General features: G+C 47.7%; 1 protein-coding gene across 11 annotated transcripts in view; it reads right to left on the reverse strand.

Moving 5' to 3' along the window:
• TOX2 (TOX high mobility group box family member 2) overlaps nt 1–27,372 on the reverse strand; it is a 172,007-nt gene that overhangs the window by 143,191 nt on the left and 1,444 nt on the right. Inside the window, exon 2 of one of the 11 annotated variants that reach the window (XM_068912381.1) lies at nt 7,583–7,653. The exons of 5 other annotated variants lie outside the window; for them this stretch is intronic. In XM_068912381.1, the coding sequence (XP_068768482.1) occupies nt 7,583–7,591 (9 nt within the window). In that variant the 5' untranslated portion in view covers nt 7,592–7,653. Of the gene's footprint in view, nt 1–3,450; nt 3,517–7,538; nt 7,654–13,724; nt 13,744–25,358; nt 25,578–27,372 lie in introns of those variants that run through there. 5 more of the 11 variants (XM_068912387.1, XM_068912386.1, XM_068912382.1 and 2 more) reach the window with 5 other exon arrangements.

A 27,372-nucleotide genomic window follows, 5' to 3' on the forward strand; every position in this document is an offset into this window, starting at 1 on the left:
TCTCCTGATGTAGTTTAAAACCGCTGCAAGGATGCAGAGCAACACTTGGGAATGCTTATTGACGTTGTCTCCAAGCTTCTTGCGATCTCCAAGCTTCTTCTCGCAAGTGCTCAAAGGAACGAACATTCATTCATCTGTTCAGCTGCGCACTGGTCACACGTGAACCAAACTGCGAGCATCCAACAGGTGGGAATTCAGTCACAAAACTATTCCTTAAACAGTATCTTCAGGCATACAGATTCAGTAAAATATAACATTGACAACAAACAATTTGTGAAAGAAGGACGTTCACAAAGGAGTCTCATTCACAGTGACAAGCTTGGCCTGCTCTCCTGGCACACAGGATCAACTCTAATTCAGTATGCCCTTCAATTGACATCTGCGACCGTTCTGGTGCAGAAGGACTTTCAGTTTTGCATTAACCGAGAACGGTGGTTGAAAACCTTTAAGAATAAGCCATTTTCAGAGGGGCCTCATAATTCAAGAGAATCTTATCTAAGGACTTTCCCTGTATATTCTCATCAGAAATGTTCTCCTATTTGTCTGATACCACGTAGCACTTCTTTATAACGAGATACATACTACGGAACAGGAGCTAGCATTTTCCTAAGGATGAGAGTAAACTGAGTCAGCAGAAAGAGCTGTCCCTATGTCTTTACCTTTAACACAGAAGGCAAGATGGAGAAGTCAGTGCATTATGTTCCTACGACAAAGGTGGGCTCACATGGCTCTGTTCTAGCAACAGATACTAATGAAAAAACAAAGATGGAGAGGAAGTATTACATGATCAGTGCTTCCAACAAATCACATAGTAGCTTCTGAGTCTACTTCACTGTCAACTGTTAGTAATGACTACATTAAGCAGAGAAGTCCCGAGTCAGGCCAATGCAAAAATTACAGTCAAATATTGGAAGAATTAAACTAAGGATCATTTCTCCATCAGCTGTTGGCAATATAGAGTCAAAGGTTTAGGCAGGACTTAGGCATTTTTATCAATGTCTCATTACACCGGTAGCATCCTGCTGGCACCAAAATAAAACTGTAAGGACTGTACCAGGCTGTAGAGAATTAAGTCTTCTTGTAAGAAAGACAAGCCCAGCTATTTCACGAATCAGGAAAAGCTGTTAAACCCTTTCCCAGCAAAGTCAACGCCTGCAAGAAGGTAAGGTGTTTACAGTGAACAGTATCACCTTGTTACCATAATTTCCTAACGGCATATTGAAAAGGCCACATACCTCCAATTTTCTAACTACAACAGCTCTTCGATTTCATCTTCCTCTCTGCTCTAGGATTTACTCTCGATACTCGCACACCAACTTAGTCAAGCAGTCACATCATTCTAGTTTCAAGTAATCCCGTGCTGTAGGATTTACTGTAGCTGGTCAGACCAATTACTTCAACACCCTGCTCTTGGAAATAACCATTATGCTGTGAAGCTTCAAAAGAAACTCAAAACATCCCCGACAGCAGAAGCCAAAATGTCTGGATAATGACACAAATTAAAAACACATACTGCCTGGAACTGCCAACAGCTGAAACAACACTGGGGAATTGGCTCTGACAACATCTATTGCTTTGTGTTACCAGTCCCCAATCAGTACAGCGTACAAGCAACTGCAAACAGGAGCAGCAAGTCCAAAGGTACATAGAAATGAGAAAGAAGTATGAAGCAGAACTGTTCATTCTAATGATCATAAATAAAACCCAAACCCATGTACTGTTTTGCCCCTTAAAGTTGAGCACAGCATGTCTCCCTTCAGTACTAACAGCAGTTACTTTGATATTTATTTGACCCTTATCAGATATGTCAGAAGACAGGGTAGTACCTTATGCCCATACAGAAGGTGCTTAACTCCCAACGGCCTCGGAAACCCCAGCCTAGCTGATCAGGGTACGCAGCAAAGACTGTATAGGAACCCAAAATCCTGACCCTGCAGCTTACGTTAGATCCATCAATCAATATTAATACTAAGCCTGTGATGCATTTCCCATGCACTAATGCAGAAAAGCTTTCAGAGCTATTTAACATTCTCACTGGAGGTGACATTCAGACCAGGCATGCATGCACGGATGCAGAGCACGGTCTGTGGACACACACTTGCTTCCACTGACCATGAATACAGGCCACTGACACCGAGGGCTGGGAACAGCAAAATTACAAAATGGGCCAAAAAAATTCTGTCTTCCTTCACATAGGGAAAATAGAAAAAACAGAAGAGAAAAACCAACGAAAACGGTTCATCAGATAGTTATAGCTAGTTAGAAACAAAAACCACAGCCACTTAAGGCTCGTGCACAGTGAAGTTTCTGGGGCGCTCACCTCCTGTTTTTGTTTCAACTGAGACAAAAGCAGACTTTTCTGCAGTCTGTGTACAAAAGCCTTCTTGCCTGCTTCAAGGTTAGGAATGGGCTAACAGCAGCAAAGAAAAGTAGGGGAAGACGACAGGTTTCTCTGAAGCACCGTTCAAACCGATGAGCTTTGTTACTATTGACTTGACGCATTTCACAGCCTCCTACCCATGTCCTGCCCAAATAGCCACCAAAGGACCATCCTGGGCCCTGAGCCCAGCTCCAGAGCAGCACCAGGCAGGCAGCACACCCCACGGCCACCCCACAGCACGTGGGACACACCTGAGGAGATGCGGCCAGCTCAGTGGGCTTCACTGGTCTCCCTGGAGGCTGGCCTGAGGTGTGCACAACCTCAATTCCCTTCCACTGCTCTCCCCAAAACTCTTTTAATCTTGTATTTAATGCAGCAAGGTCCCTTCTTCTATATTGGAGAGTCTTGATATCAGTACTTGTCATCTTATTTGGTTTTCTCCCCTTCATTCCTGATTTTCTCCATGGCCATAGGGATGTTGCTGAATACCACACAAAGTGGCCAGGCCAAAAGCGTTGGGGTTTATTTTTTACTGGAAGATGGGGTTGGGGGGAAAAGAAAAAGACAAAAATAAAACAAAACAAAAAAAACCCTTTTCTAGTTACACCTGGCAAAGCCACGGAGCTAAATTCAGCCCATGTGGAGCGGCACTGGTGTCATGGGAAGCGCCAGACCCACACCAGGAGCGCAGCTGCCCTCTGCCCTCAGCGCCAGGCTCGCTCTGCTGAGTCAAGGGGCAGAAAACACCTTTTCAGAAAGACTGAAATAAAAAGCGGGAAAGGAATAGGCCCAGAAGTGCTACAAAATAGCATAAACGCAACTAACAAAATGAAAGTAAACATGGCTTCTTGTCCCAGCTCTCCAAATCTCTGTTCACCACCTTTCTTCTTCAACGCTATCTGCTCCTCTTGCCCACATCCTCCTTCCTCCACACACTGGGCTTTCAGGATCCCATCCTGCAGGGGTAGGAAGAAGGTCATTGCCACAACCAGCTGCCAAACAGGCAATGCCCGGCCAAGCCCTGCACGTCACCTAACCCTTCTTGTACAGGGCAGAACAGCAGACTCAACTCGTTCCCACTGCAAGCAGGGATCGCATGCTCCTGGTTTCCTCATCCTCATCCTGCGCTGCGCAGATCCGAGCAGCTTTCCAACTTGAGAGATCAACGGGCAGCTCCACTCACAACCTCCAGCCTCTCCAGAGGCTTTTGCAAGTTTTCCTTAAAGTTTGATGACATCAACAAAGGCAACGAGCGTGGAAAGGGTGCTACATTTGGGAGCATTTGAAGAACATGAGTATGGGACATCTAGCACAGCAGGTCACAGGTGAGTCATTTGCACGTACATGCTGCTTTATGCCTAACACGCATACTAGGATATCTCGCGACCCAATGACTTTTCCATCCTGCTTCTCTATCCTCGCCCCAAACAGCCTCCAGTTCTGGCTTCCGCAGCATTCTAGCAAACACGGGAGTTTAACAGTTATCCAAAGCTATGTCAAAACATAGTTAGGCTCCAACTATTTCGAAACATTCAAGTTCCACAAATTTTCCAGACTCCGTATCTGGACCTTGCTTGATTAAAAAAAAAAAAAAAGAAAAAGAAAAAGAAAAAGAAAAAGAAAAAAAGCAGCAGCAGCACGCACACAAGATGTGGTCCCTCCTATACCTTCCACCTGAAAAACAACAAGAGAGATAGAGAAAAGCCTTCCTTCCTTCCTCCTCCTTGTCAATATTTTATCATAGCAAACACCTGTCACGCAAACAGCCCTGGGAGAAACAGGAGGTTCGGGGAACTGCCTCAGCAGCAACACAGACACCACAGGAAACAAAACAACGTGCAAGAACAGCAGAGCGCCTCTCTGCAGCGCAGCCCACAGAGCAAGTGCTCGCGCGTCTTCGGAGGGAGACGGCGAGGCCAACTCTGCTCTCGCTTAGAGGGTGCCCCGCTGCGGCATCCCCCCCTTTTTTTCAGTTACGACTTCTGCAAAGGGCCTCGCAAGCGGTGCAGAAGCTTCACCAGACACCCTGAACTTTGGAGGGGGGGATTTAAGTGATAGTCAAATGCAGAGAAGTTGCTTGCTGCGATGAGTCACGAAGCTTCCAGGTTTGACGCTCGGCAGCTCCCTAAGAAAGCCCCGCGATTCACAGCGAAGCGGCGCAAGGGGGGAAAGGAAATCAAAGAGCAAGAAACATAGGGAATCCTTCGTGTTTTCTGCTGAAGGATTTGGAGTCAGTTTGCAAGAGCTAATTAACTTCCACTACCCAAGCAGGGAGCATTCATCACCTTTTACACTTCAGAGAGCAGGGGCCAAGAAAATAAACAAACAAACAAACTGATCAGGACCAGCCTCTATGGAGTTGGGAGCAGCATGGGAAGCTTCCCAACTCCTGGGTCTGCATCTTATCCCCGAGACAAGCCCTCCGGGGCAGCGGCACACCTCCTGCCAAGCGGGCTGCGCTGTCCCCTGGGCCGTCGCCGTTCGGTTACTGCAGAGCGCACAGGGACCTGAGAGCTTGGAGGCTGTTATTTCTATTTGAGAGATGTCGTTTCAGGCTGAGAGACAATTTTAGACTGCACAAGCCTGAAATAACTCCGTAGGGCAAATTTATAACTTGCAACAGTCAGAACTATCATACCCTCATGCCAGTTTATTAAAGGCCCAAATAACACGATGACTTATTTACGCACTGGAACTGGCAGCCCGAGGAACCGGAAGTATCAGTGTCAGAGAGGCCGTGCCCCCTTCTCGCAGCATTACTGTTGTCTCTGTACGGTTTTTAAGTCCTTAAACGGCCATGGTGGGGTTGCTCTTTGTCTATGCCACGGGGTACTGTGGTTGCCATTTCTCATCTACCATCCCCCTGAGCACTCCTCGGAAAGATGAGCAGAAATCTCAAGCCCAAGGGAAGCCGGGCCAGAACGGCACCAAAGCTTCGCCGAAACCCTTCTGCTCATCTCCGTGCCAGCATCCACCTGGCCGAGCGGTGCTAGGGTGTCACCTCCGGGAACCGGGTGCCACCACAAAATCCTAAGCACTTGCAGCTGCCCAAATGAGAGGCAGAGAGGAGGCACCCATCCTCCTGTACCGATCTGCCGGCGTGGCTCCAACACCCGCCGCTCCGATGGGGAGGACGGCACGTGCTGTCCCAAAGCTATGAGTTATGGCCTCGCCAACCGAGGGACAACCTCCACGGAGCAGAGCATCTCCCTCAGTGGCTTGAGAGGCCATTCAACACTGCTGTACGCCGGGCTCTTGTCCCAGCGCATAATGCATATCACACATGTCTTCATGGGGGGCGGGGGGACACCGCACAACATCTTGTTTCCTGGTAACGACCTACACTGTCCCTTTGGCCTTCCCATTGCAACAATCCACCCTCTGCAGTGTCCCCTCAGCATATCTCTGAATTTGGCGTATGCCATGAACAGAAGACCCATTCTGAATGGACTTACAGAAGGGCACGACAAACACCAGGGCACGGCCTGCTGACACGCTGCAGGCTCAGAAGCACTAGAGCGCGCTGAGAGGACATTGAAAGGCCATGGTACGTTTTAGGCAGAAACTTGCCCTTTTCTGGAAAGGGGTATTTTAAATCTTTTGGGGCCCAGCCTTGTGCCACAACTGGAGCCATTTTGCTTTCAGTTTGGTGCAGATTGCTAATAAGGAATGACATGTACGTATGCTCACACGTGGCACGTGCTCACGTGAAAGGCCTTCTTGCTCCTTCATGGGTCTACCACGGAGATAAGGAAAAGCCTCTTGATTAAAACTAATTTATCTTTCATGTGAAAAACATACGATGGCCCATGAAGTTGTGGTCACCAGTCTCATTCACTAAGTTGATCTGCAGTATGAGTTGTCCCCGTATCCGTGACACATGCGCTCCCTTCTCTCCTTTTGGACCCATTGTTGTTGAGATCATCTCTCCCCAGGACATGCAGCATGTGGATAAGGCTAAATTACACTACACAGGAAATACTGAGAAATCCTCTCTTTTTGGTAAGGTGATCCTTTCTGAGCATGAAAACCACACACCCATGACTGATGGAGCAGATATGCTTTCAAACAGTTAAATTATGCAGACAATCCCAAAAGCCAGAGACAGAGCCCATAAATGAGCACGTACCACTGTCTGCAGAGACAAGGGTTAACAATCTTATCTAGGGTCACCAGAAGAAATTCCAAGTAAAACCCACAGCACGCAGATTTCCTGCTTTCTAACCCAATGCCCTATTTATACCTCTCTTTCTTCACAATGCCAGTGACAGCTTTTTCCTCACTTACAAGCATGTTTCCTGCTTTTTGAGTTGTGACTTTCATTCGTAGCTCATTTCCATAACCTCAGAAATATAGTTTCAATGGAAGTGTTAAATGTACTGATAAATTCTTCTTATGCCTCATTTAAAACTATGGCCAGAGAGAACGGGGGGAATTTACCCAATATCAGGCAATTGAAAACTACGTATTTCAAGCCCTTTACCCGAACACAGCAAGGTTTCTCTCTGACTGATAAGGTACCGCCTTGCTGCTGGTGAGACGAATAACAGTGCGTATTTCCAAAATACAAAGCTCTCAATATGATGACAAATAGGCTCATCTGTGCACAGTGACCTTCACAGTCGTGCATCTTAATCACGCAGTACAGCAACTATAACGCTCTAATCAGGTCTGGGCACTGCCCCAGAGCAGCACCCAAACAGTCCTCGATGTTAACTTCTCCATCCCTCCATCCGATTAGCCCCCGCTTTGCAAATACTAACGATGTGTTTTTCCGTGTGCCACATGCAGGTAAACCAGGAGAGCAATCCGGTCCTGCTGGCACCCCTGCTCACACCACTCCCTCTACTGCCCCATTAAAAAAATAAGAGCAAAAGAGAGAACAGCCTCATCCACTCTGCTTCCCTGCCAGGACATCAGCATCCTCAAAAACACTGGTTAAATAAGTTGCACTAAATAATTAGGACACACGGGGGGACTAGAAGTAAAGAAAGAACAAAGCACAGATTTGCTGCAAAAAATCTGCTTTGCTGGAGTTGGAAACAAGACAAAAGTTGCCTATTCGGCAACCAGCTACCTCTGCAAACGAACAAAACAAGGGCAGGAAGGGAGGCAAGCGGGGAGGGAAAAAAACACGCAAAAATATTTGTGTGTTTACGCTAGAATTTGAGGGTCCGTCATGGGAAGACACGGTGACCACACCTTTGACATGCACCGGAGTGGCGGGATTCTGGGCAAGGAAGGACTGCAAGGGATGCGAGGCCCAACCTGACCTATGGATAAAAATCAAGAAAAGACATTTTTAAATTCATTAGCAAGAAAAGTATCCAGCTAGGAAACTGTCAGGATACGTCCATATTCCTGGAGGACACACAGGGGGGGAGAAGTCATGGACTGAGATGCTTAGAATAAGATTAAGCGAAGTGCCAGCAAGCATCCTTTAGGAACCAGCTAGCAGCAGCCTCAGCCAGGCTGCCCGATCTAAGAGGACTTTTCCATTTCCTCTTCCTATCACTAATATGGTGTGCCACTCATTCAAAATTACTCAGCAGAACAACAAAAGTCACAAGCACGAGGTCCCTACACACGTGCAAGGTACCACGCAGCAACACGTCCTCCAGACGACCTGGGAAGTCCATAGCGAGGGGCGTGAACCGTGAACTCCGCGGCAAGTCAGCTGCATATCCTTACCCTTCTTCAAAGGCTTTTGGAGGTTATAAACCCATGTGTACGCAAAGTCTTGCGCATCACCAAGACCAAAACAGTGTTATCTCAAATATTAAGTTGAAAACTGTAATTGGAGGAGAAAGGAAACGGGACCAGATAATAAAGCAACTGTCTCACCGTAGTGGAGCTTCTTCCAGGTCCAGCTCTCTTACCCTTAAACACAAGCCCATATGAAATATTTGGGCATCCTATATAATTTAGAATCCTGTCATATAACTTGACTTCTGTAGTTTCTGTAGCAGCAAATTCCATGAATTTTGCATTGAATAAAAATTTAGCAATCATAGCAGTTGCTAATTTCTGTTCTATGCTCAGATCAGCCTTTCACTTCCCCATAATGATTTTAAAACATTATCCTGCTGTTTCCTTTTTTCTATGCCTGGCACTGAAGAGCTCTGCAAACTATTTAAATAGTGCTGCTCTGGAAAGAAAAAAAAAAAAAATCTGTAAGGGAAAAAAAAATTAAATTCAATCATCACTCTACACTGCGAACTGTGAAAGTCTTGGAACATGAAAAGGTGCTTTCTAAAGGATGTTAAGCATTCAAAAGATTAGACTGCAATGTGCAATTAAATGTGTTCCATAAACCTTTGTCAGAGTACCCAAAACCTTACTTCTGCATGAACTTAAAATCCTCCCACTGGGAGCTTGTTCAAGTGGTTTACTTTAAACCTGTACTTCAGATATTCCATACCTTTCACTTTTATAATTCTTCAACATATGCTAACACTAGCGGAGTTAATAGTAACTGACTAATTTTAAACCCTATGATTACTGGAGCTGATTTATATAGTAGCTTCACTTCACAATACTGTGAATCATGCACACAGTAATTGCCAAGTTCAATTTTAGCTCTGTCATACTGAAGCATTAGTTTTTATGCCTCAGCTGTTGCCTCCTCCATGCTATAGAGGTAAGTTGATAATGCAGTAGGTTTTGCTGTTAAATATCATAATATTATGATACCCTTTGTCAGGTTCTTGAAAGCTTTGTGAGCTATGCATCATCTATTAACTAAATACTTTATTAAGGTAGTAGTTTGAAAAGGTTTCTATTCTAATTTAGCTCAGAACACTGAATAGTGAAAAAAATTATAATGTAACAGTTTAATTCACCACCAAAACTGGCTTGTTGGAAAGAAGCGCTCACCTTCATCAAAGCTCTGCTGCAGGAGTGGCAAAGGGATGAAACCAAAGTCTTTTTTGCCAGTATCTCCAAGCAAGGCCCTCCACCCAGCACACACGCAGATCAGGACCTGATGTTCCCCCCACATCCAAAGGTGTGCACTACTTAAGTGCACGTAAATAGGAAAAAACTGTTGCCCCAGTGCAAAAAATGAATAAAAGTCACACTGTGTCAGGACAGGACACCCACAGACTGGTTACTGGCTATATAGCAATGGTACCACCACAGCCCTCCACGAGAGGCTCCTTTGTGCAACAGGAAAAACAGACGTGATGACTTTGCGTGGGAGCGCTGGACAGTTTGCACCAGGAGACCAGCACGGCTGGATGCTCACCGCCGCCCTGCAGATCTGCGCCACGCAAGGGCTGCAGCACAAGCGTCACTGGTCTTGCCCACCTTTGCGCTGCTGCTTATAAGGGTTTTTGCCTTTTGCACGTGCTTGGCACAGCCAGTAGCCATGAGCACGGACACCGCAGGGAAGAGCTGGCTCTGCCCTCAATTTCTGTTCCAGTGTGGGGACTTTGGGGCAGGGGAGCCCGTGTTGTGTCTGAGCATGTTGCATCTTGACCGAAGCATGGACATCTTGGGACGGTCTTCCCTCCTGCACCCGTGAAGGCAGCTGGCAGGGCTTGTATAGCAACAGCAGGACAAGATAAGAGTGCGGAGCAGACCACAGAAACCAGATACTCTTCACTACTACGAGATCAGCCTCTGCAGCCCAGAGAGGATGGGCATTTGCGAGAGAAATTCAAATTGCTGCTACTGCCTTTCAGCTGAATCAACATACAAAGCTAGCCATTAGCAATAATCTCCTATTAGCACTTAAATTCACCCATCTCTTGGGCTTTATGCTTGAAGATTCTTTTTAGATGAAGTCAGCTCATACCGAATATAACCAGCGTGCAAACTGGAAATGCCTTCTCCCAGTCACGTGTGCAGTTGACGTCTAAGATCAGTTTTCTGGAATGTAGACTGAAGTCCATATAGACATACGCGTGCTTGTGTGCTACCAGACCCTCTCCCATGCCACCTTGCTTTCAGCACAGGCAGGGCAGGGTGCCACTGATCCTGTGCGCTCACCTCCCACCCCAAGCATCAGAGCAGGCGTGACACCATCAAGCGATGTCCAAGCACAGCCCCAGGGTCAGCAGCCTGGCTACCACCTCTGGACGAGGTGGGCAGACAGGCGCTATCCTGCATATATCAGCTTCTATTTATGCACACAGGACAGACAAACGATTCCTGACGCAATTGCTATCAAAATGGATCTCAGTCCTAGCTCTGAAGTTCCTGCACTAGATACTCACCAAAATTCATGTACTCAGTGGTTTCCTGCCCTCCAATTCACTTGGCTGTGCTCCGGCTGAAGGGGCACAGATTCTGGCATGAAAGTGGAATAATTTAGGTTTTGTTTCGCCTTTTTTTTTTTTTTTTTTTAAATAAGCCATACTTTTTTTCCAGTTTTCCAAAAGGAAAAGAATCACAAGAAAACTCATTAAAGAGAGAACATCTTGCAAGCCACAGTTGTGCTCTGGCACGGCTCTTAGAGCAGCACCTGCCTGCTCCAGTCCCGGAGGCAGCTGTGCGCCTTCTGCAGCATTTTGTACGAGAAGGCAGGACATTTCAGACAGAAAAAGAAAAAGAGGAAGGAAGAATGTGAAAATTTCACAAAGCGTGTGGTCACTGGGAGGAAGAAATAGGATTCGTGAATTTTTCAAGCAACTCAACTTGGATGATGTTGGTAAAACCATAAACCACGCTCCTTATACTTCAAGAGAATATATCACAAACGAATCGAGCAGAGCGCTCAGGGAATTCAGAGGTGGAATTCATGCTTAAGCATCTGAAGTCCCGTTTTTGCAATCCATCAGGGATGCCTGCCTGACCAGTCCCATTTGCTTTAGAGCCTCTTCTGCAGCAAGTCCCACTGAAATGCAGGAGCCTGATACACACTGCCTGTGACTGGATCAGACTCTGCATAATATAGCTGCAGGATGCTGACAGCATCTAAATCCCCAGAGATCTTTTGGAGTTAAAGATGAGCTAAATCACACTTCATCATTTACATCACACCTGTACTTTCTTATGATCTCCTAATGATTTCAGAGTGCAAACTCTCCACCGCAGGGAAGGGAGAAACCACAGCCCAGCAGCAATCTCTACAAGCGTATGCCTTGCAGGAACACTGACTTGCGACAGCAGTAGGCCAGCTACGAACAATCCCTTGTGCAAAACACCAGGTGCTCTCAGCACACACAGAGCGCAGGATCACGCTCCCATCTGGGGTAATACACGTACCAGCAGCCACAGCAGCAATCCAGAACTGTGCAGTACCGGGAGTCTGCTAAAAACAATCTCAGAAAGAAATTGTCTGCCAGCAGAGTCTCGGAAGTCTACTGGACTGCGCATAGCTGCAATAACAGCCCCATCTCCATTTCTGCAATTTCTTATGTTTAAGCAAAGCCTTGCACCCATATTAGCTACAAATGAAGCCAGCAAAGCTCTCCTGTCCCCTCTGCTCATGCAGAGCTGGGACGTCTCCGTCGTCACCACTGCCTGCAAAGCAATCGGGGAAGTTTGCACCCTATCGCCACCTTTGTACCATGTAAGCACGGCTTGCAGCTTACGCAGCACTTTATCAGGATGTTTTACCATCAGTAGTTTAGTGCCTTCATACCATCCCCCAACGAAGCAGAGGATGATGATCTCCATTGCACATTAGGATAAGGAGGGACAGAAAAGGAACTTATGCCTGACACAGGAAATCTGTGTCCCAGATAAGACAGCACAACAGGCGCTCCTGAACCCAGATCTGCATCCAGAGCACTTCTGCATGAACTGCATGTTAGCGAGGTGTACACAGCCCTTCACAGAAAACACCTCCTGTCCACACGTGGGAACTAATCCCTTCACCGGGATCTCTTAGTCATTCCCATCTATGTTTTACGATTCAAAGATAATGAACTAACTGTGACTGTAAGCTTAAAATAAAAATGTTGATACCTTTGCACAAAGAACTCTTGACTTTTCTTTTGAACGCTTTTTGTTGCTTTAAGAGCCTCACTTCTTGCTTAGAAAAAGAAAGAAATAACCTCATTACTTTATGCGAAAGAAAAGAGGCAAGCAGGTGGCCTTGACCGCATGAGTCCCCTACCACAATGTTATGTTACTAAACTGAACATTTACACAGGTCTGAAAAATTGTTTGCAATGGGCATGCAGACAGCAGAGCTACCAGATGTTTTCTCCTAATATTTGTTAAATTACATCATTGTATATTGCTTGAAAACCAACCTGTGCCAAATTTCCAGAGGCCTCAGCTCACTTGCGATACGTGCATCTGCAGTTTTGGTGAGCCGTCTCTTAGATGTGGTTTGGACTTAGGTGCACAGAAACCTTTTTGCACTCAGTCCCGGGCGTACAGATGGGATCGCTATTCGTGCAAAGCCTCTCAGAGCCGAGAGCTATTTGCACAATTACATACACACACAGCCTAAGCAGAGGGAACTTTTCTGCTGCACGCCATGGGGTCTTTGCAAATTTAGGCGTAGTTAGGAGGTGGGGGCAGGGGGAAGACTGCAGGTATAAGTCGCTGCTTAGATAAGAAAACAAAAGATGCTTCACCAAAGCCTGTTTACCAGTGTGCTGAGGCCACATCTAAAACGCATCAGCGACTTGATTTCTTCCTCTGCAACTTGGCTCCTTCCTCCTCCAGTTAGTGCTGCTGACACAAAGGGTCAACCCAAACCTGGAGGCTTTCCCGCCACACTGCCCAGTTAATTCCAGTTTCGAATGTAAGTGCTTTAACCAATTTGCTAGGGTGAGATGCCATTTCTCTTCACTGAGGTGAGCAAAGGGAGGAGGGAAGAAGAAGAGCATAAAGAATTACATCAAGAACCAAATTTTCCAGCTGGCCCCTGGAGACCTGTCTGCGCTGCACATCCTCACATCAAACTGTCAGCTCCCAGCATTCAGCCTGATCGGGGTTTATTTGCTCCAGAGGAGGAATTCATTTTGCACTCAACTAATGTAACACCAAAGTGCTTTAAAACAATATTCTTCTAATAGAGACATTACAACAGCCATTATTTTCCTGTTTAGAGTTAAACTAAGCAAATATAAAGGTAACTTTATTTTAAACAAGCTCCCATCACCACAAAAAACAGATGCTAAATATTCTCCTCCACCAGCTGGGTAAGTTTAACTGTATTTCTTGCTTTTCTTTAAGATGATATACTCATTGGCAAACGCTAGTTTGTGCGGCAACATGACGAAGAAACTGGAAGACGCTTTAAAAATCTTCCGGCTTAATGACGGTGAAAAAAGCTCTTTTCTAGAAAAGCATAATTCTAATGATGCACTGAAAATTGTGTATTTGTACGTTATTTCCAAGTATTAGGTTCTTGAAAGTATCCTAACTGGCTGTGACTTACCATTGGGCTTCATTTTTCCTCTCTATCCCATCAGCCTTTAAAACGACCTGGAATGGATCATGATTGCCGTTATAGCCATATAAATCAAAAATAACTCAAAGGAAGCGAGCAGAGTGGCTCTACTCAAGCCACAGCGCAAGTCCGGCCCTTGTCTCCCGTGTGCCTTGATACTACAGGTTCAGACTGCCTCCGACTTCAGCTCTGCTTTACAGGGCTTGTAATTTCAGATTACGTTCAGGATAACTGCACCTGGCTCGAGCTAGCACTAACAGCACACTCTTTCATGAGAAACAGAAGTCATCAAATTAGAGAGAGCAAAGAGCTTAGTAGCTGTAGCCAACTTTTGCTGGATTCCCTTAGCAGCTGCAGCATAACTGGCTTTGAAGCACACGCACACACATCAAACACACACCAGCTGTCTCTTGCACCTCCATAGTTATCACAAATTTATTCAGTTACTACAAACTCATCTGCTGAGTCCATCACGTTCTGAGGTTCTCCAAGCTTCCAAGAGAGGCTCTGCATGAGCATCTTTGACCAAAAAGATTTATAAGCAGCTTCATATGCATTCAGGTGGTTTTTAAGTGCTAGCTTTGCTAAGCAGCAGGAAGATACCTGCATCCTTGCAGCCTCTCCTGAACAAGCAGCCACAGGGGAAGAGCCCCCAATGGGATGTCTCTCAGCACTCGCTCACCACCACCGTGCAGGCTGCCAACTGCGCAGGTGCCTATGAGAGAAGACCTGCCTACCACGGCCTTGTGACCGCGCCAGCACAGGCTGCGGTCCAGGCTGAACAAATCCTCCTACGCAAGAGCTTCTGGACACCCAGACAGAGCATCCCAGGCACGTTGTCCAGACAATGCTCCTTCCTGTGTTGGGAGGAGGCAGCCATGGAGCACAGGTTCTTCCTCAGCACCCCCTGTGCTCTTCTGCATCTCCCTGCAGATCTTCTTTTCCTCAAGAACTTGACTATGCACCACACAGAGAAGGAGGAATGAACACTGTAATTATTTTTTTCCTCACTCTCAGGGAGGGTCAGTCAGCTCTGGTGCTGAGTTTCAGGCTGAGTGTCCTCAGAAGGGCTGCAGGGCCATGCTTCTCCCACTGCAAACTCAGATGAATGCCCAGCACAGGAGACAAAATATTCTTGGTGGTGAGTCACAGCACCGCTCCTCAGCCCAAACGGAGGTACCACGGGGCTTGCTGCTCCTCTAAAGCCAACCTTTCAATGCTGGGATACCTTGCAGGTGCACTCTCTGGAGTCCCATGCTCCCTGCGCATCTGTGCCTTTGGATGCATGCAAATATACTAGAAGGCACCAACAGCTGCAAGATGCTGCCAAGAACATCCCCCTTTCACCTCAAGACCCAGCGCAACGCTACCACAGAAAAGACAGTGGCCTGGACACCAACACAGCATGGGCTGGATCTAGCCCGTAAACCCCAATGAATAGCTATTGCAGTTGAAAAGTGTGGGACTTCTAGTTTGAGAGCGCGCATTTTTGGCTGAAACTCAAGTCACACATAAACACTGTGTCCTGCACTCACAGGTCAGTTAATACAGAGCCTGACGCAGCTGTGCTGCAGTCGAGGTCAATGGCATTAGGCCAGTTCCTCCTAGTCAAGGATCCAGCCCAATCTTCCTTTAATTCTGTGGCACTGCAGATTAATTGGCTACTGAGACAGGAATAGATGTACAGCCATCTAAGCATTCATCAACCTTACAAAGGTTCATTAGCCTTTCTGCTCCAGAGACAAATTCTGCCTTTACTTATACCTGCGCAGATTCACAGGCTTTGACGATGTTTCAGAGATGCAACCTGGGCACATTTTATCAATGAATTCAAATCTTGAGCTAAATCAGAAGGAGAAACAGATTTATCCTAATCCCCTCCAAACATTCATCAGCATCACCTGCCAAGTCAGCAGGATTTAATCTCTCTTTAATCTCTCATGAACAGTGGAGCAGAGAGAGCTTGCTCATGGTTCGCAGGAGGAGGCTGGTCACACAACAATGGTGGTTCTCTTCCTTTTTTTATTCTGGCCGCCAAATCACATTAAGAAGCACTTAGAAATTCATTAAAGTCTCTGCTAATGTCACTTTCCAGGTAAACAACCACTGCTGTTGCCACAGAGAGAGCATGCATACTCCAGAGGAGGGTCCACGTAGTTTGGCATATTAGAACAATTGTCCAGCCAGCAGCCTCTGAAGAAATATGGTGCTCTCCATGAAAATGCTCCAGGACCTTCGCTCTCATCTGCTGGCTGGAGGGGAGTATGGGGAGAGACAGCAAGTCTTCACCTCAGAGCACGTGCAGAGATGGGGGTGGAGATGCAAGGACATATTTTCTGGTCCTGGTGAGAAACCACATACGTCACATCCAACGCTGCCACAAACCCACTGAGGAGAAACACAGGCTCTCCTGCAAAAATAAGCTTTGATGTGCAGGTACCATGCTCTAGAAACAGTTTAAAACCCAGCCCAGAGTGACTTTTTGAGGGCTATTCATGTCTCCCACTAAAACTGTCCACGACAATGGAACAATCGCAGCAGATCCCTCCGGATCAGCTGCTGATGGCTGCTCACCTCCACGAGCTGCTGAGCCAAAGCTGCCCTTGGCACAATGTGCCTCATGTCAGCAGAGTTAGCACAGGGATGAATTTGATCCAGCACATTTAGAAGCAACCCATATTAAGTGTGTTAGCTTGTGATTCTAGGTTTACATAACACCACCAAGTGATTTTGGCAGAAACAACTGGTATTAGCAAGGAAACTGAAGCATCAGGAACAAGCCCGCAGAGCAAAGAGACACCTCTCGCAGCAGCCCCCAGGCTGCCAGTTACTACAGAAGCAACACTTGGACAACAAGCAGAAAGAGGGAAACCTACACGAAGGAAATTGAAACCTGAATCACAATAGAGATGAGAGAACTTAGCTTTCCTGTTTTGTCTCCTTCACACCCTCTCCTGCTCCTCGGACTAAATGATTGCAGCATGTTAATGAAGCAGAACAAGTCTGGGCCACTTAAATATTGTGAAGCAACAGAGCAAGGGAACACTGTCTTGCACAGGGCTCAAAGCTATGAGGTCTGAGCAACTCCTGCTGAGCAGCCTTCGGCCCCACTAACATGATTTGAGGAGCTCAGCAATGCTCAGGCAAGAGCCCAGACACGCTAATCGCTTTGGCTAACCAGGCACTCAAAGCCAGGCTTCATCATCACATCGGACTAAACAGGTATAACTACAGCAGTCGTGCTTGGAAACATTAAATAAGCAATTGCACAAACTTCTCTTTGTGTTGTTATTTTTAAGCCAATTCAGTAAGGATGTTGCTGGATTGGCAGAATGTGAGATAGCATTTAATCTCCCAAATAAATACAGCAGAAACCCCAAAGAAAGTTCAATCTCTCCCTTAGCCTTTCTAATGGCTCCTGCTCTCACCAAAGGTGACAAGGGCCACCAGTTTCACACGCCCCATCTGATCCCAGTCGTGATGTGCACATCTGTACTCAGAGAGCAGGACTGGAATCACCAGCCCTATTTCACAGCATCTGAGGGCATCTTGTCCCCTCAGCTCTCTGACCTGATGGTCTAGTGATGGGAAGATCCATAACAGCACCTAAGAAATCTCCAAGCCACGTGGCCTTCTTGTTACAACTGTGCTACGCCAGGAGACAGCCTGCTCTCAAGACATTTCTCTGCCAAGAGAGGATCCTTTCCAAGTTGGCACTGTCCCCATCCTCATGGCACAACGACAACGAACACATGCTAAAGCTCCAGATCTAAGAGCTCACTCTTCCTGTCTCTGAGGCATGAGCAGTCAAAGAGAGCCCTACAAGGCCTTTCCTAAAAGGCTGTCCAAGATTTTCCAACTTAAGGGGCAAATGAAAAGCCCCTTAAGAGCTTAAGAACTTTGTAAGACAATTTCACGAGACAAGCGGATGCCGAAATCCACACTTCCCAGACAACTCATTTAGAGCAGTGCTTTCCAGACAGAAACTGGATCTGTGGTTTAAAATGCAGCTCGTGGAGGACAGTTCTGAATACAAGGACTTCAAATGAATCAAACTGATCCAAATCAGAAATCAAGTTTCTATGATAAACTTGGATTTGTTTGTTCTACAAAGATATGTTGATAATAACAGCCTCATCTTTACATTTAGACCCCGCTTATATTTCCAGCAATTCAGGACTAAGCATTTTCTCTAAGGGCTCACAGAAGACCTGAACAGAATTACATTTGAATTTGAGGGTGCTCTTTTATATCACATTTGCTTAGTGCGCACTATGTGTACCTTTACCTTCAGGAACTCCGCTCTTAGATACTACCAACAGCAAAACAAGAATCAGGTTTTCAGTTCAGCTAAACATACCTGGCATGTTAAAAAGGGACTTGGTGTGACTCCAGCATAGCCTGCAGCCTAGGAACTGGAAGCTGCACGCTTGGAGCGGCATCATGCTGCCATGGAAGGCAAAGGAAAGCTTCAAGAGTTGCAGATGCTGGTAATTTTGCACTAGGCTGCTCTTGTTTCTTGCTCTACTCTAATTTCCTCTCAAACGTTCACACTGTGACCTTTCCAGCCAAAACAATAAAATAAATGAAACCCTGTAATATGAACAGTAACACATGCAGGAAAAGGATTCCAGAGCCAGCTCTGGAGCCTGCAATCTGGATCCCTGCTCCTACAGGATGTGTTTCTAAATCTCAGTGAATACTATGCATCTTCCAAGCAACAAGGCATTTTTGCGTTTTATTAATTCTAACTAAGTCTCTTTTTATTACTAACTTCCTAGTTAGCATTTGATTGCAGCCACCACCACCGAGACTCACGCTGCATCAGAACTGCAAATCCAAGGCTCTTAATTGGTATGGACTGTATACTGATATTCTCCCTCCTGCCATCTCAATCCCAGAAAGTGCCACTGGAATCATTTTAAATACAAATGGTGAAATCACCATACAAGCTCTATCCGGACAAAGTAGAAATACACCACCACAGGTAGAGCGGAAACATAATCATCTCCCGTTTGTGAGATACCTTCTCCAAACGCCCACTGAAGTAGGTCCTTCCAGAGCCCTACTAAGGCCACCTTCATATCCAAGGACAGTTGCAGAATTGAGCCAAAAGTTTTTAATACACTGAAAAAGAGAGTTTACTTCCAGCAGGGGCTAACATAACAAGGAAAAGATTTGGTTCAAATGACCCTAAGTTGGATCTAACTTCAAAGTCAGCCCTGCTTCGAGCAGGGCATTGGAAAAGACACATCCCGAGGTCCCTTCCAACCTAGTCATTCTATCATTTTAAACATGTTTCATTCGAGCTTCCATACAAATTTTGATACTCCATTTCCACAGGTGACTGAAGTTACATATCGTTATCCCTACCATGGGTCTGGCCTCCCCCCAAAAGAAGGTCACCTAACTACATCTCAGCCATCTACCTTACATGGCTGCAAGCTTACAAAGCTAAAAAAGACCATGTCAGTAATATTTCCCCCTCCTTCAAAGCCCAACTCTTAAGTGAAAAACTGCTTTAAAATAATTTTCAAAGCCTCCACTCTGGTCTGATTTAAATCAAATAGTTAAATACTCCACACACATAATTTGGCACAGCCACAGCAGGACTATCAGGTTTGCAAACAGATGGCCCCCCACAATTAATTTGCCACCTTGACACAGAAATTCAGGTTGTCATTTAATTAAAAAACATGCCACTAGTCTTCAGTCCACTTTACGACCTGTAGTCTTTCCTTCTGGGCAGACTCTTTATCTTAAGAAGGGGGTGGGGGGGGGGGGGGGGGAAATATCACCTTATAGTGAAAACATGACTTTCGTTTTCTTGGCATCTACTAAGTGTTGCTCTCAGCTTTAACAGATTTATCAGGTTTAAAACCAACACGTTGCCAACATCCGTCTGGGGTAGTGGAGACCAGACCATAACTCCAGTGTCGGTTCCTAAATATACAGAGATTGAAGCTGGAGTGACCTCACTGTCTGGCTACACAGTTAGATCCATGCCCCTTGCTGGAAGGTTTTTCTTCTGCTTTCAAGGGCTGTTTGATCTTCAATCAACATTGCTTATCAGTGGTAAAGTCTGCCAGCCAGTCCCAAAAGTTTGATATTTTTAACAGCACATTCTTCTTCGCCTTTTAATGCTATTTAGAGATGAGATAATGCATCAGGGGAGAAAGAGTTGCCTCTCTGAGTTTAACACTGACAAACAACGTAGGATCCTATGGGGAGAAACAAATATCTCCCAGTGCTGCGCCAAGCCACAGCTTCTTCAGTTTGTGCCCCCCCCCACTAGCATCTCTGCTTTTTCTTCTCTAAGTGCCATCCAAATGCTTCTTTCATCCAGCCCAAATGCTGAGACAGACCAAGATAATTCAATTAAATACTATTCCATATCTAGGTCTTCCATACAAAGAATTTCTTTAAATTTTTTATAAAATTAAAAGCACTTCCACACTGTCAAATGTTTCTTTCCTTCCAGTTAAGGACTCTGGGATACTTTGTCCCTCTTCTGAGGATAAGGATTAGGCTTGGAGAATAAGCTGTCCTTCAGCAACAGACGTCACCCTCTCCCAGGGCTGTTCCACCCACAGCTCCCAGGCAAAGACCGGGGACCCGGGAGCATCTTCCCCGCAGCAGAAATGAGATGGTGGAGGTGGAATAAGAAGAGGGATAAAGGAGCTCAGCCTGTAACCAGCTGGGCCTCAGCCTTTCTCCTAAAACCGATAACCAAAAAGTCAAATTGACACCATTTGCTGTTGCATGCCCATCGGTCTGCCAGGAACCGAAGTTCACTAATTCCCTTCCCGCAAACAGCAAGCAGCAATATAAGCCGCAGAGAGGAACAGGCACAATTCGAGGCCTAGTTCTCCATCCCTGTCACCTGCCCAGCCTCTTCATCCACCCAGCATCATCCTCCTTCACAGTAAAATGTTGGATTTCAGAGTTTTTCAGACAGTTTAACATCTCATAATGAGCCCTTCATTACTAACACCTCCCTAAGGAGTAGGGGGAGATGGTCAGGAAATAAATTATTAGGTACGTCAGGTCGGAAAGCTGAACCTCTTTCATAGGTAGAAACGTTGAGATCCACATTTCCAGACGAGAAGAGCCCTTTGGGGTGCTCTGGATACACCTCTCCAGAAATCAGGTCTCCTCGAACTGATGCTCAGTGGTCAGGAGAGCTTGACTTGGTCACAAAAATAACCCTCAGATGCCTGAGGTCCCCCCAAATGGCCTATCACTTCTGGAAACAGAGGGCTGAGACTCAGTTCACACTGAGAGTAAGTGGCAGAGCCACAATGCAGTCCTTATCTTTCAGTCCTGACCACAAGCACACAAAAAGGTACAGGCTCCACCCTGACAACAAAAACAGAGGAAAAAAGGTGCTGACTTTCCCTTCAGATGAGGGGAGAGACACTGCACACAGCATCGAGGCAGCCAGTGAAGAAAGGAACAGAGCCTCCCTGATGAATCCAGGCAGGGATGGAAAGTCTGAGTCATCGGTAGGTTTTGTGGGAAGAAAACCTGCTAATGAGATCGAGCTAATCACTGCCCAGCGACCTCCCACAGCAAGGGAGGTGGAGCAGGACCCATCGGCACAGGCAGCCCATTGCCACCAAGGTCTGGGGAAGTCAGGCTTTACCGTCTGTCCCTCTGCAAAATAGGGTCCAACACTGCCACCTCCATTTTCCAGCTCTTGGGAGGTTACGAGGTCCTCAGGAACACACAAGAACTGTGCCATGAGAACAAGAGGCTGGGCGCCTAAAGTAATAGAGGAAATCTGCATTTTACTTGAACTGCTCATGCGATTCGGCCTTCAGTGACCACACTATAATTAGAGGTCAAAAAACTGCCTCAGACTAAGAGTCACCTGATTTCCTCAGATAAGGTTCCTCAGAAGCAGCACCCAGTAACCAGTATAAACCGATTTTCAGGTAATCTTTCCATAATAACAATTACTGGTACAGGACCCTAATTTAACACTTACCTAACGCACTCACTGGCCATAGAGCTGAATGGAAATCGCAGAGTCGTCGGGAAGGGATTTAATTATATCTGCAGAGGTCAACCAATCTATGCAAAAGATTACAGCAGAGGAGAGAGATTCTGTGGCATAATGCAAAGATTTAGCCTGCAGGCGACGCAGAAGCCAATTGCATTTTTCAAAGAAGAAACGGCATCCATCAGAACAAAACCATCAGAAGGAAACAATAGAAAGGGGGCGATGCACATAGTTAAAATATTTAAACCTGGCCATATAAGTGCGAAAACAGGCAATTTAAGAGCGTTTCCAATCACATTTTTGAATGGTTTGATTATTGCTTGTTTCAGCTTAAGTTTTGTTGCAGGATTCCCTCCCCTTCCCTGCAGCAACTGAACTATGTGTCCCCAAGTATAAGCTTTAATTGTATAAAAGCGTGCATGTAAAATCACAAAGGTGGAACATTAGAGGTCAAATCTCCAATTAGGAGTTAATGGTATCAAAGCTGGAATCATGCTAATGCTTTGCCCAGACGTCAGAAATGCAAAATAAAACATAAAGAAGAGACTGAGAACGTGGTACACAACGGCTTCAAACAGCAGCCTCGTCGTCACTGGACGGAAAATTGTCTAGGCAAACACATTAGCAGCACAATAACTTATTTTTAATGTAGAGCTGTTAGGAAAACACAATTATATGCTTCACTTATACTGAAAGATATAACGTAACTTATGGTAAAAGCATTTAGAGCTCGTTTTATAACAAAAGGATAAGCACAAAGGTAATAGGGAAGAATTCCGCCCGATGAAGGGGGTAACGCTCCCCACTACAGCATACTTCTACCCAGTGAGCCCACGCGTAGAAGCAGAGCCATCCTCTCCACACACCCCTGCACAGATGAGTGCAGAGACGGAAGTAATGCAAAGGCAGAATGCAAAGGCGTTTTTCAAAACGCCGCAGAAATACCACGATGATGCCAACAACCGCGACAAGAGAAACCAGCATCGCTCGTTGTCAATTCACAACTGGCAAGAGCAGGGCTCTGAAAGAGCACTGCATGGGTCATCGGCGCTCTCTGCACTAATCATCATCGCTGGAGCGAGCGGTGGTCCCGTGCGCTGCACTTTTTAACTCTGGGATACTCCATTAAGAGTGCAATGCAAAATGCAATTTATCAACAGAATTGTTTTTCCCCCCGTTATGGGTGCATAAAACTCATTCTGATATCCGTTACAAGCTCAGAGGTACAGAATAATGTCAGAGCTATTAATGGATTTAGTCCATCGTTATGACAGTATAACACACAATAGGCTTCAGCCCAGTGATTTAAAGGCCGATGTTTATAATTGATTTGAAGCATTATAAATAAATCAAAGAAGCTTGCAAGATTTCAGTCCTTCATTTTTGGTCTCTTGATGCCTCCTGTGCTACAAGTGCATGGGACTTTCATGGATCAGGCCTTTAACAGGGTTATTCTAAACTGGCCCTTACAAACACGTTATAGACAAGTCAGCCTGGTCTTCAGAGTATCTCTATTATTCCAAAAGAAACCAGATTAAAGCCTTCCCTCTGCACAAACAGAGAGGGAATAACAGTTCCTATGAATGGATGGGCATTCATTATTCAGCTCTGAATCTCTGACTTTATTAAGTCCAAGGCAAAAATGGAACTTCAAACACCTTCTACAGTGCAAACCAAAGACTGCTCTGGAAAAAGCATGGTTGTCCCACTGAGGGGCTCAAACACTTTAAGAGGAAGCTGTTGCCCGCGTTTAGGGTACAAATCAACATTCGCAAATCAACAGGAGCGGCCTGCCAAATGAAAATAAGATGGGCCCCAAATTAAAAATTTGCTGGACTTTGTTCCCCATCCACTATCCTCCATCTCCAAAGAAAGATTTATGTCACTTCAAAACAGAACTGGCTTAGAAAGTAAAAAGGAAAAGAAAGCATTTTATCTTCCAGAATGGCAAAGCAATTTTGGAACACTGCAAAGGGGCCAGTATTCGTCACCGCAGTTTACAACGCATGGGTAAAAGTCAAAACAAAACAGAACGTTTCCTAAAACTGTACTCAGTAGACGGACCCTGCTTTATACCAACCAGCAGGTCAGATTCCGTTTCTGAAGAGTTCTTAGAAGAAGAAGAGAGCCTTGGCTGCAAATTAAAACTCGTCTCATGACTAGCAGATTTTAATTATCCATAATTCATGATGGTGTATTGGTGAAATAGTTTCAGTCAATTTTATCAGCCTCAAAGGCAAGATACAGGGTGTATCCGAAGACACAAAGTAACAGAGCCCTATTAGAAAGATTTGGGACACGGGTTTCGACAGTGCTGTTGACTCTCCCAGAAATGCTACAGGGTTAACAGCTTTCCCCGACGTGGGTGGGCACATAACGCCCGTAACAGCCTCAGCACACCGCGCGAAGCCCCGGCGAGCGCGACGCTACGCTGAGGCGGGATTCCTGCCGTACGCCTCCCATTCACAAGCAATTTTGCCGGCGCTAAGAACGAGAAGCTCCCTCCCGTACTTTGTGGGCCCCCTAATGACATAAGGATCTGGGGAAATCCTTCCGCGCTCATAATTCACTAACATAACAGCAGCGCTTTAGCCAAGGTTTCTAAGAGTAGGATGAGTCCCCAGGTTGGTAAAGGGCATTTTTTTCCTCCCATGGTTTACTTATGGGGGAACACAAGCGCAAAGGGTCTCCCTAGAGGTTTATCCAAACCTAAGCAGGGGGGGAAGAAAATCCCCAAGTTTTCAAGAGGCAGCTGGAGGGACGTAAAAACACCCCACGACAGAAGGACGATCCCCTTACCGCGAGCGCAGGAACGCGCCGCCCCGCTCCCGCGATGCGCGGCGGCAGCGAGACGCCACGAGAGCTTCGCCCCCCCCTCCCCTCCCGCGGCCCCAGAGCTGCTGCCCTCGCGCTGGGCTGGCCCCTTTCCGGGAACCCGCATCCCCGGGAAAGAGGCTGGAGGGGGCAGAAAAGGGGTCTTTGGACCCAACCCTTACAGAGCAGTCTGATTTTGGGGGAGGGCTGCCTCCGCAGGGTCTCCACGACGGAGCCGGGCCCGGACCAGGCCCCGCGGCGGGTGGCACCCCGGCGCGGGCAGCAGCGCCCGTCACCGCCGGCCCTCGCGAAGCGCGCCGCACCGCCGGCGGCTGCGGGACGGGCTCCACCTCGGAGCGGCGGCACCCTGGGCACCTGGAAGTCGGGGGTCGGCCCCCTCTGCGCAACCGCCCAGCCTCAGCCAGGCCGCGCAGCCCGGCACGAGGCCGCCCCCGACAGAGCGAGCGCCAGCGGGGGCTGCGGAGTCCATCTTCCTCCGCTAAAAACCCCCTGAAGGCCCCACCGCCGCGCAAAACCTCCTCGCGGGCGGCCGCCAGCAGACGAGGAGGACGTTGGGGTCCCGGCTCCCCCCGCCGCCGACCCGAGGGGGGTGACTCAGGGTGGTGGGGGGGGGGGCTCCTCTCCTCGGCACCCAAACAGGAGTGTGAGGCGTGCGCCGTCCTCCACAGGCGGCGCGGCACGCGCGCTCCCATTTCGCGACGCCTTTACCCCCTTCCGCCCCCCCCCCCCCCGCCCCAAAAATCTCCTTTTTAAAAAGGGAAACGCTGGCAGGCAACAGGCACCTCAGGAGCCGCAAGGAGAAACGGCGGCTTACTGCGGCGCGCGGATGAGACCGGGGAGGTCGCGACAGCGGGCGCAAGGAGCGCGTCGGCGTTTCAGGACGCTTGGGGCCGCGGAGCGCCTCCTCCTCGGCGAGCCGCGCGGCGCCCGTCGGCTCCGCGAGGCCACGGGCAGAGCCAGCGTCGCGCTCTCAGCCGGAGTTATTTCTACGCGGCGACGCTGAGCCCCCCCCCCCCCCCCGGAGGGCCCTGCTCCTCGGGCTGCCTGCTAAATAAATAATTAAACGAAGTAAGGGCGGGGGGAAGAAAACACACACACACAGAACAAAACGAGCCCTTTAAATCAGAGAGCTTTAAGGTCCCTCCAGAAACTCTGCCTTACTCCCGCTGTGGCGCCAGGCACGCTCCCTGGCTCAGCGGCGATCACGCGTTACCGACTCCGAGGGCAAAAAGAAAAAGCAAGTGCGGGGCAGAGCAACCACGAGCACGGTGCGCGAGGGCTCCCCAGCTCCGCTCCCGCGGCCGAGAAGCCTGCCAGCTCTCCTCAGGCCCCTTCCGAAAGCCTAACTGCATCCAGGGTGGCCACGAACTTCAGATTTGTCTACTTCATCCTACCCTTCCCTGCGGCTTTTGGAAGCGGCAACGCGCTGCCTTAAGCTGTCGCTGGGCTGAGTTGCCAGCGCTGGCCGCTATCCAAGGGCTGGGGGACCTGGGCGAGTTTTCGGAGTTTCACAGAAGGAGGGTCTCCCCTGGCTCAGGGGAAGCGCGTGCTTAGACAGCTCCCACCCTCGCACGCTCGAGGAGGCCCTAGGTAACGGCACGCTAGTAGCGATCCTCAGCCGCGCGCCGCCCCGCCAAGGCCAAAGAAGTTCTCCGAAAGCAAAGGCACCAGACGATCCCCGCTGCCTCCTCTGCACCTGGGCATATTTTGATACTACAGCTCCGAACGTTGTACCCGCGTTCGGTCCGCACAACCAAGTCAACCTATCTTATATCTGGCTTCGCTCCAGCGGCCTCATCTCACAGAGAAATTTGCACCGCTCTGCATAAGCAAGTGACATTTGATAACTCAGAAAGAAGAAAAAAAAAAATTCCTGAATATCAGAAAAGGGTAAGTCATTTCCTTTCTCCCTCTTGCTGTCTTCAGATCTTCTGTAGCAGTGACAACAGCAGCATCTGGTGGCAGCGGTCAGTACCTTGTATGCTCCTCTGGTGTCCCATCCTCCCGCGCCCGCACCACAGCTAGAAACACATCACCTATTTCGCTGGGCTGCGTTCTTTAGAGACGCGGAAGAGACGACTTTCCTCCGGCCCCGGCTCAGCGCACCATGCTCCTCTTGCCAGATGCGCTAAGTAGCAGCCCGGGATCAATTGCAACAGCCTAATCCGGGACTAATCTCAGGGATTCAGGCCATGGATGACCTCACGGGAACAGGCCCCCAGGCCGGGCCCACCGCTGCGGGAAGCGCAGGTATCCCGGCGCGGGATCCCAGGCCGGGCCCCTGCTCCCCAGCTGGCGCGGGAGCAGCGCGGCGCTCCCGCCGCGGAGAGGCGAGCGCTTCCCCGGCTGCGGCGCCGGGCGCCCGACTCCGAGCGGCATCTCCCGCGCAGAAAAAGACTGGAAGATAAACTAGACCATACTGATTTCTAACAACTTCTTGGTACAACCGAGTCGGTGCGACCAGCAGGATTTGGGGGGTGCCACAGTTCTCCGTGGCACGCGCTCGCCTGCTCCTGGACTTTAAGCTCTCATCTCCCACGCTCTATCAACCGACGTCTCGGCGGCATGGATAATCTGCTCCCAGGTGGCTCAGCTCCCGTTCGTTAATATTTTAAGAGCGGCAGCAACGTTAATAAAACAATTTGAAACGAGCAGTACAGGGGTACAGAACAAGTTGTTCCAATTTAAATTGTTTCCTTTTAAGATAACCCGGCACCGCAAAATAAACGGTAACTCCTAGATTTGCTGTACAACTTAATAAAGAGATATAAATAAACCAAGTGACAGGGAACAGTT

The sequence above is a fragment of the Struthio camelus genome, chromosome 18 (assembly GCF_040807025.1).
Source record: "Struthio camelus isolate bStrCam1 chromosome 18, bStrCam1.hap1, whole genome shotgun sequence".
Classification (NCBI taxonomy): Eukaryota; Metazoa; Chordata; class Aves; order Struthioniformes; family Struthionidae; genus Struthio; species Struthio camelus.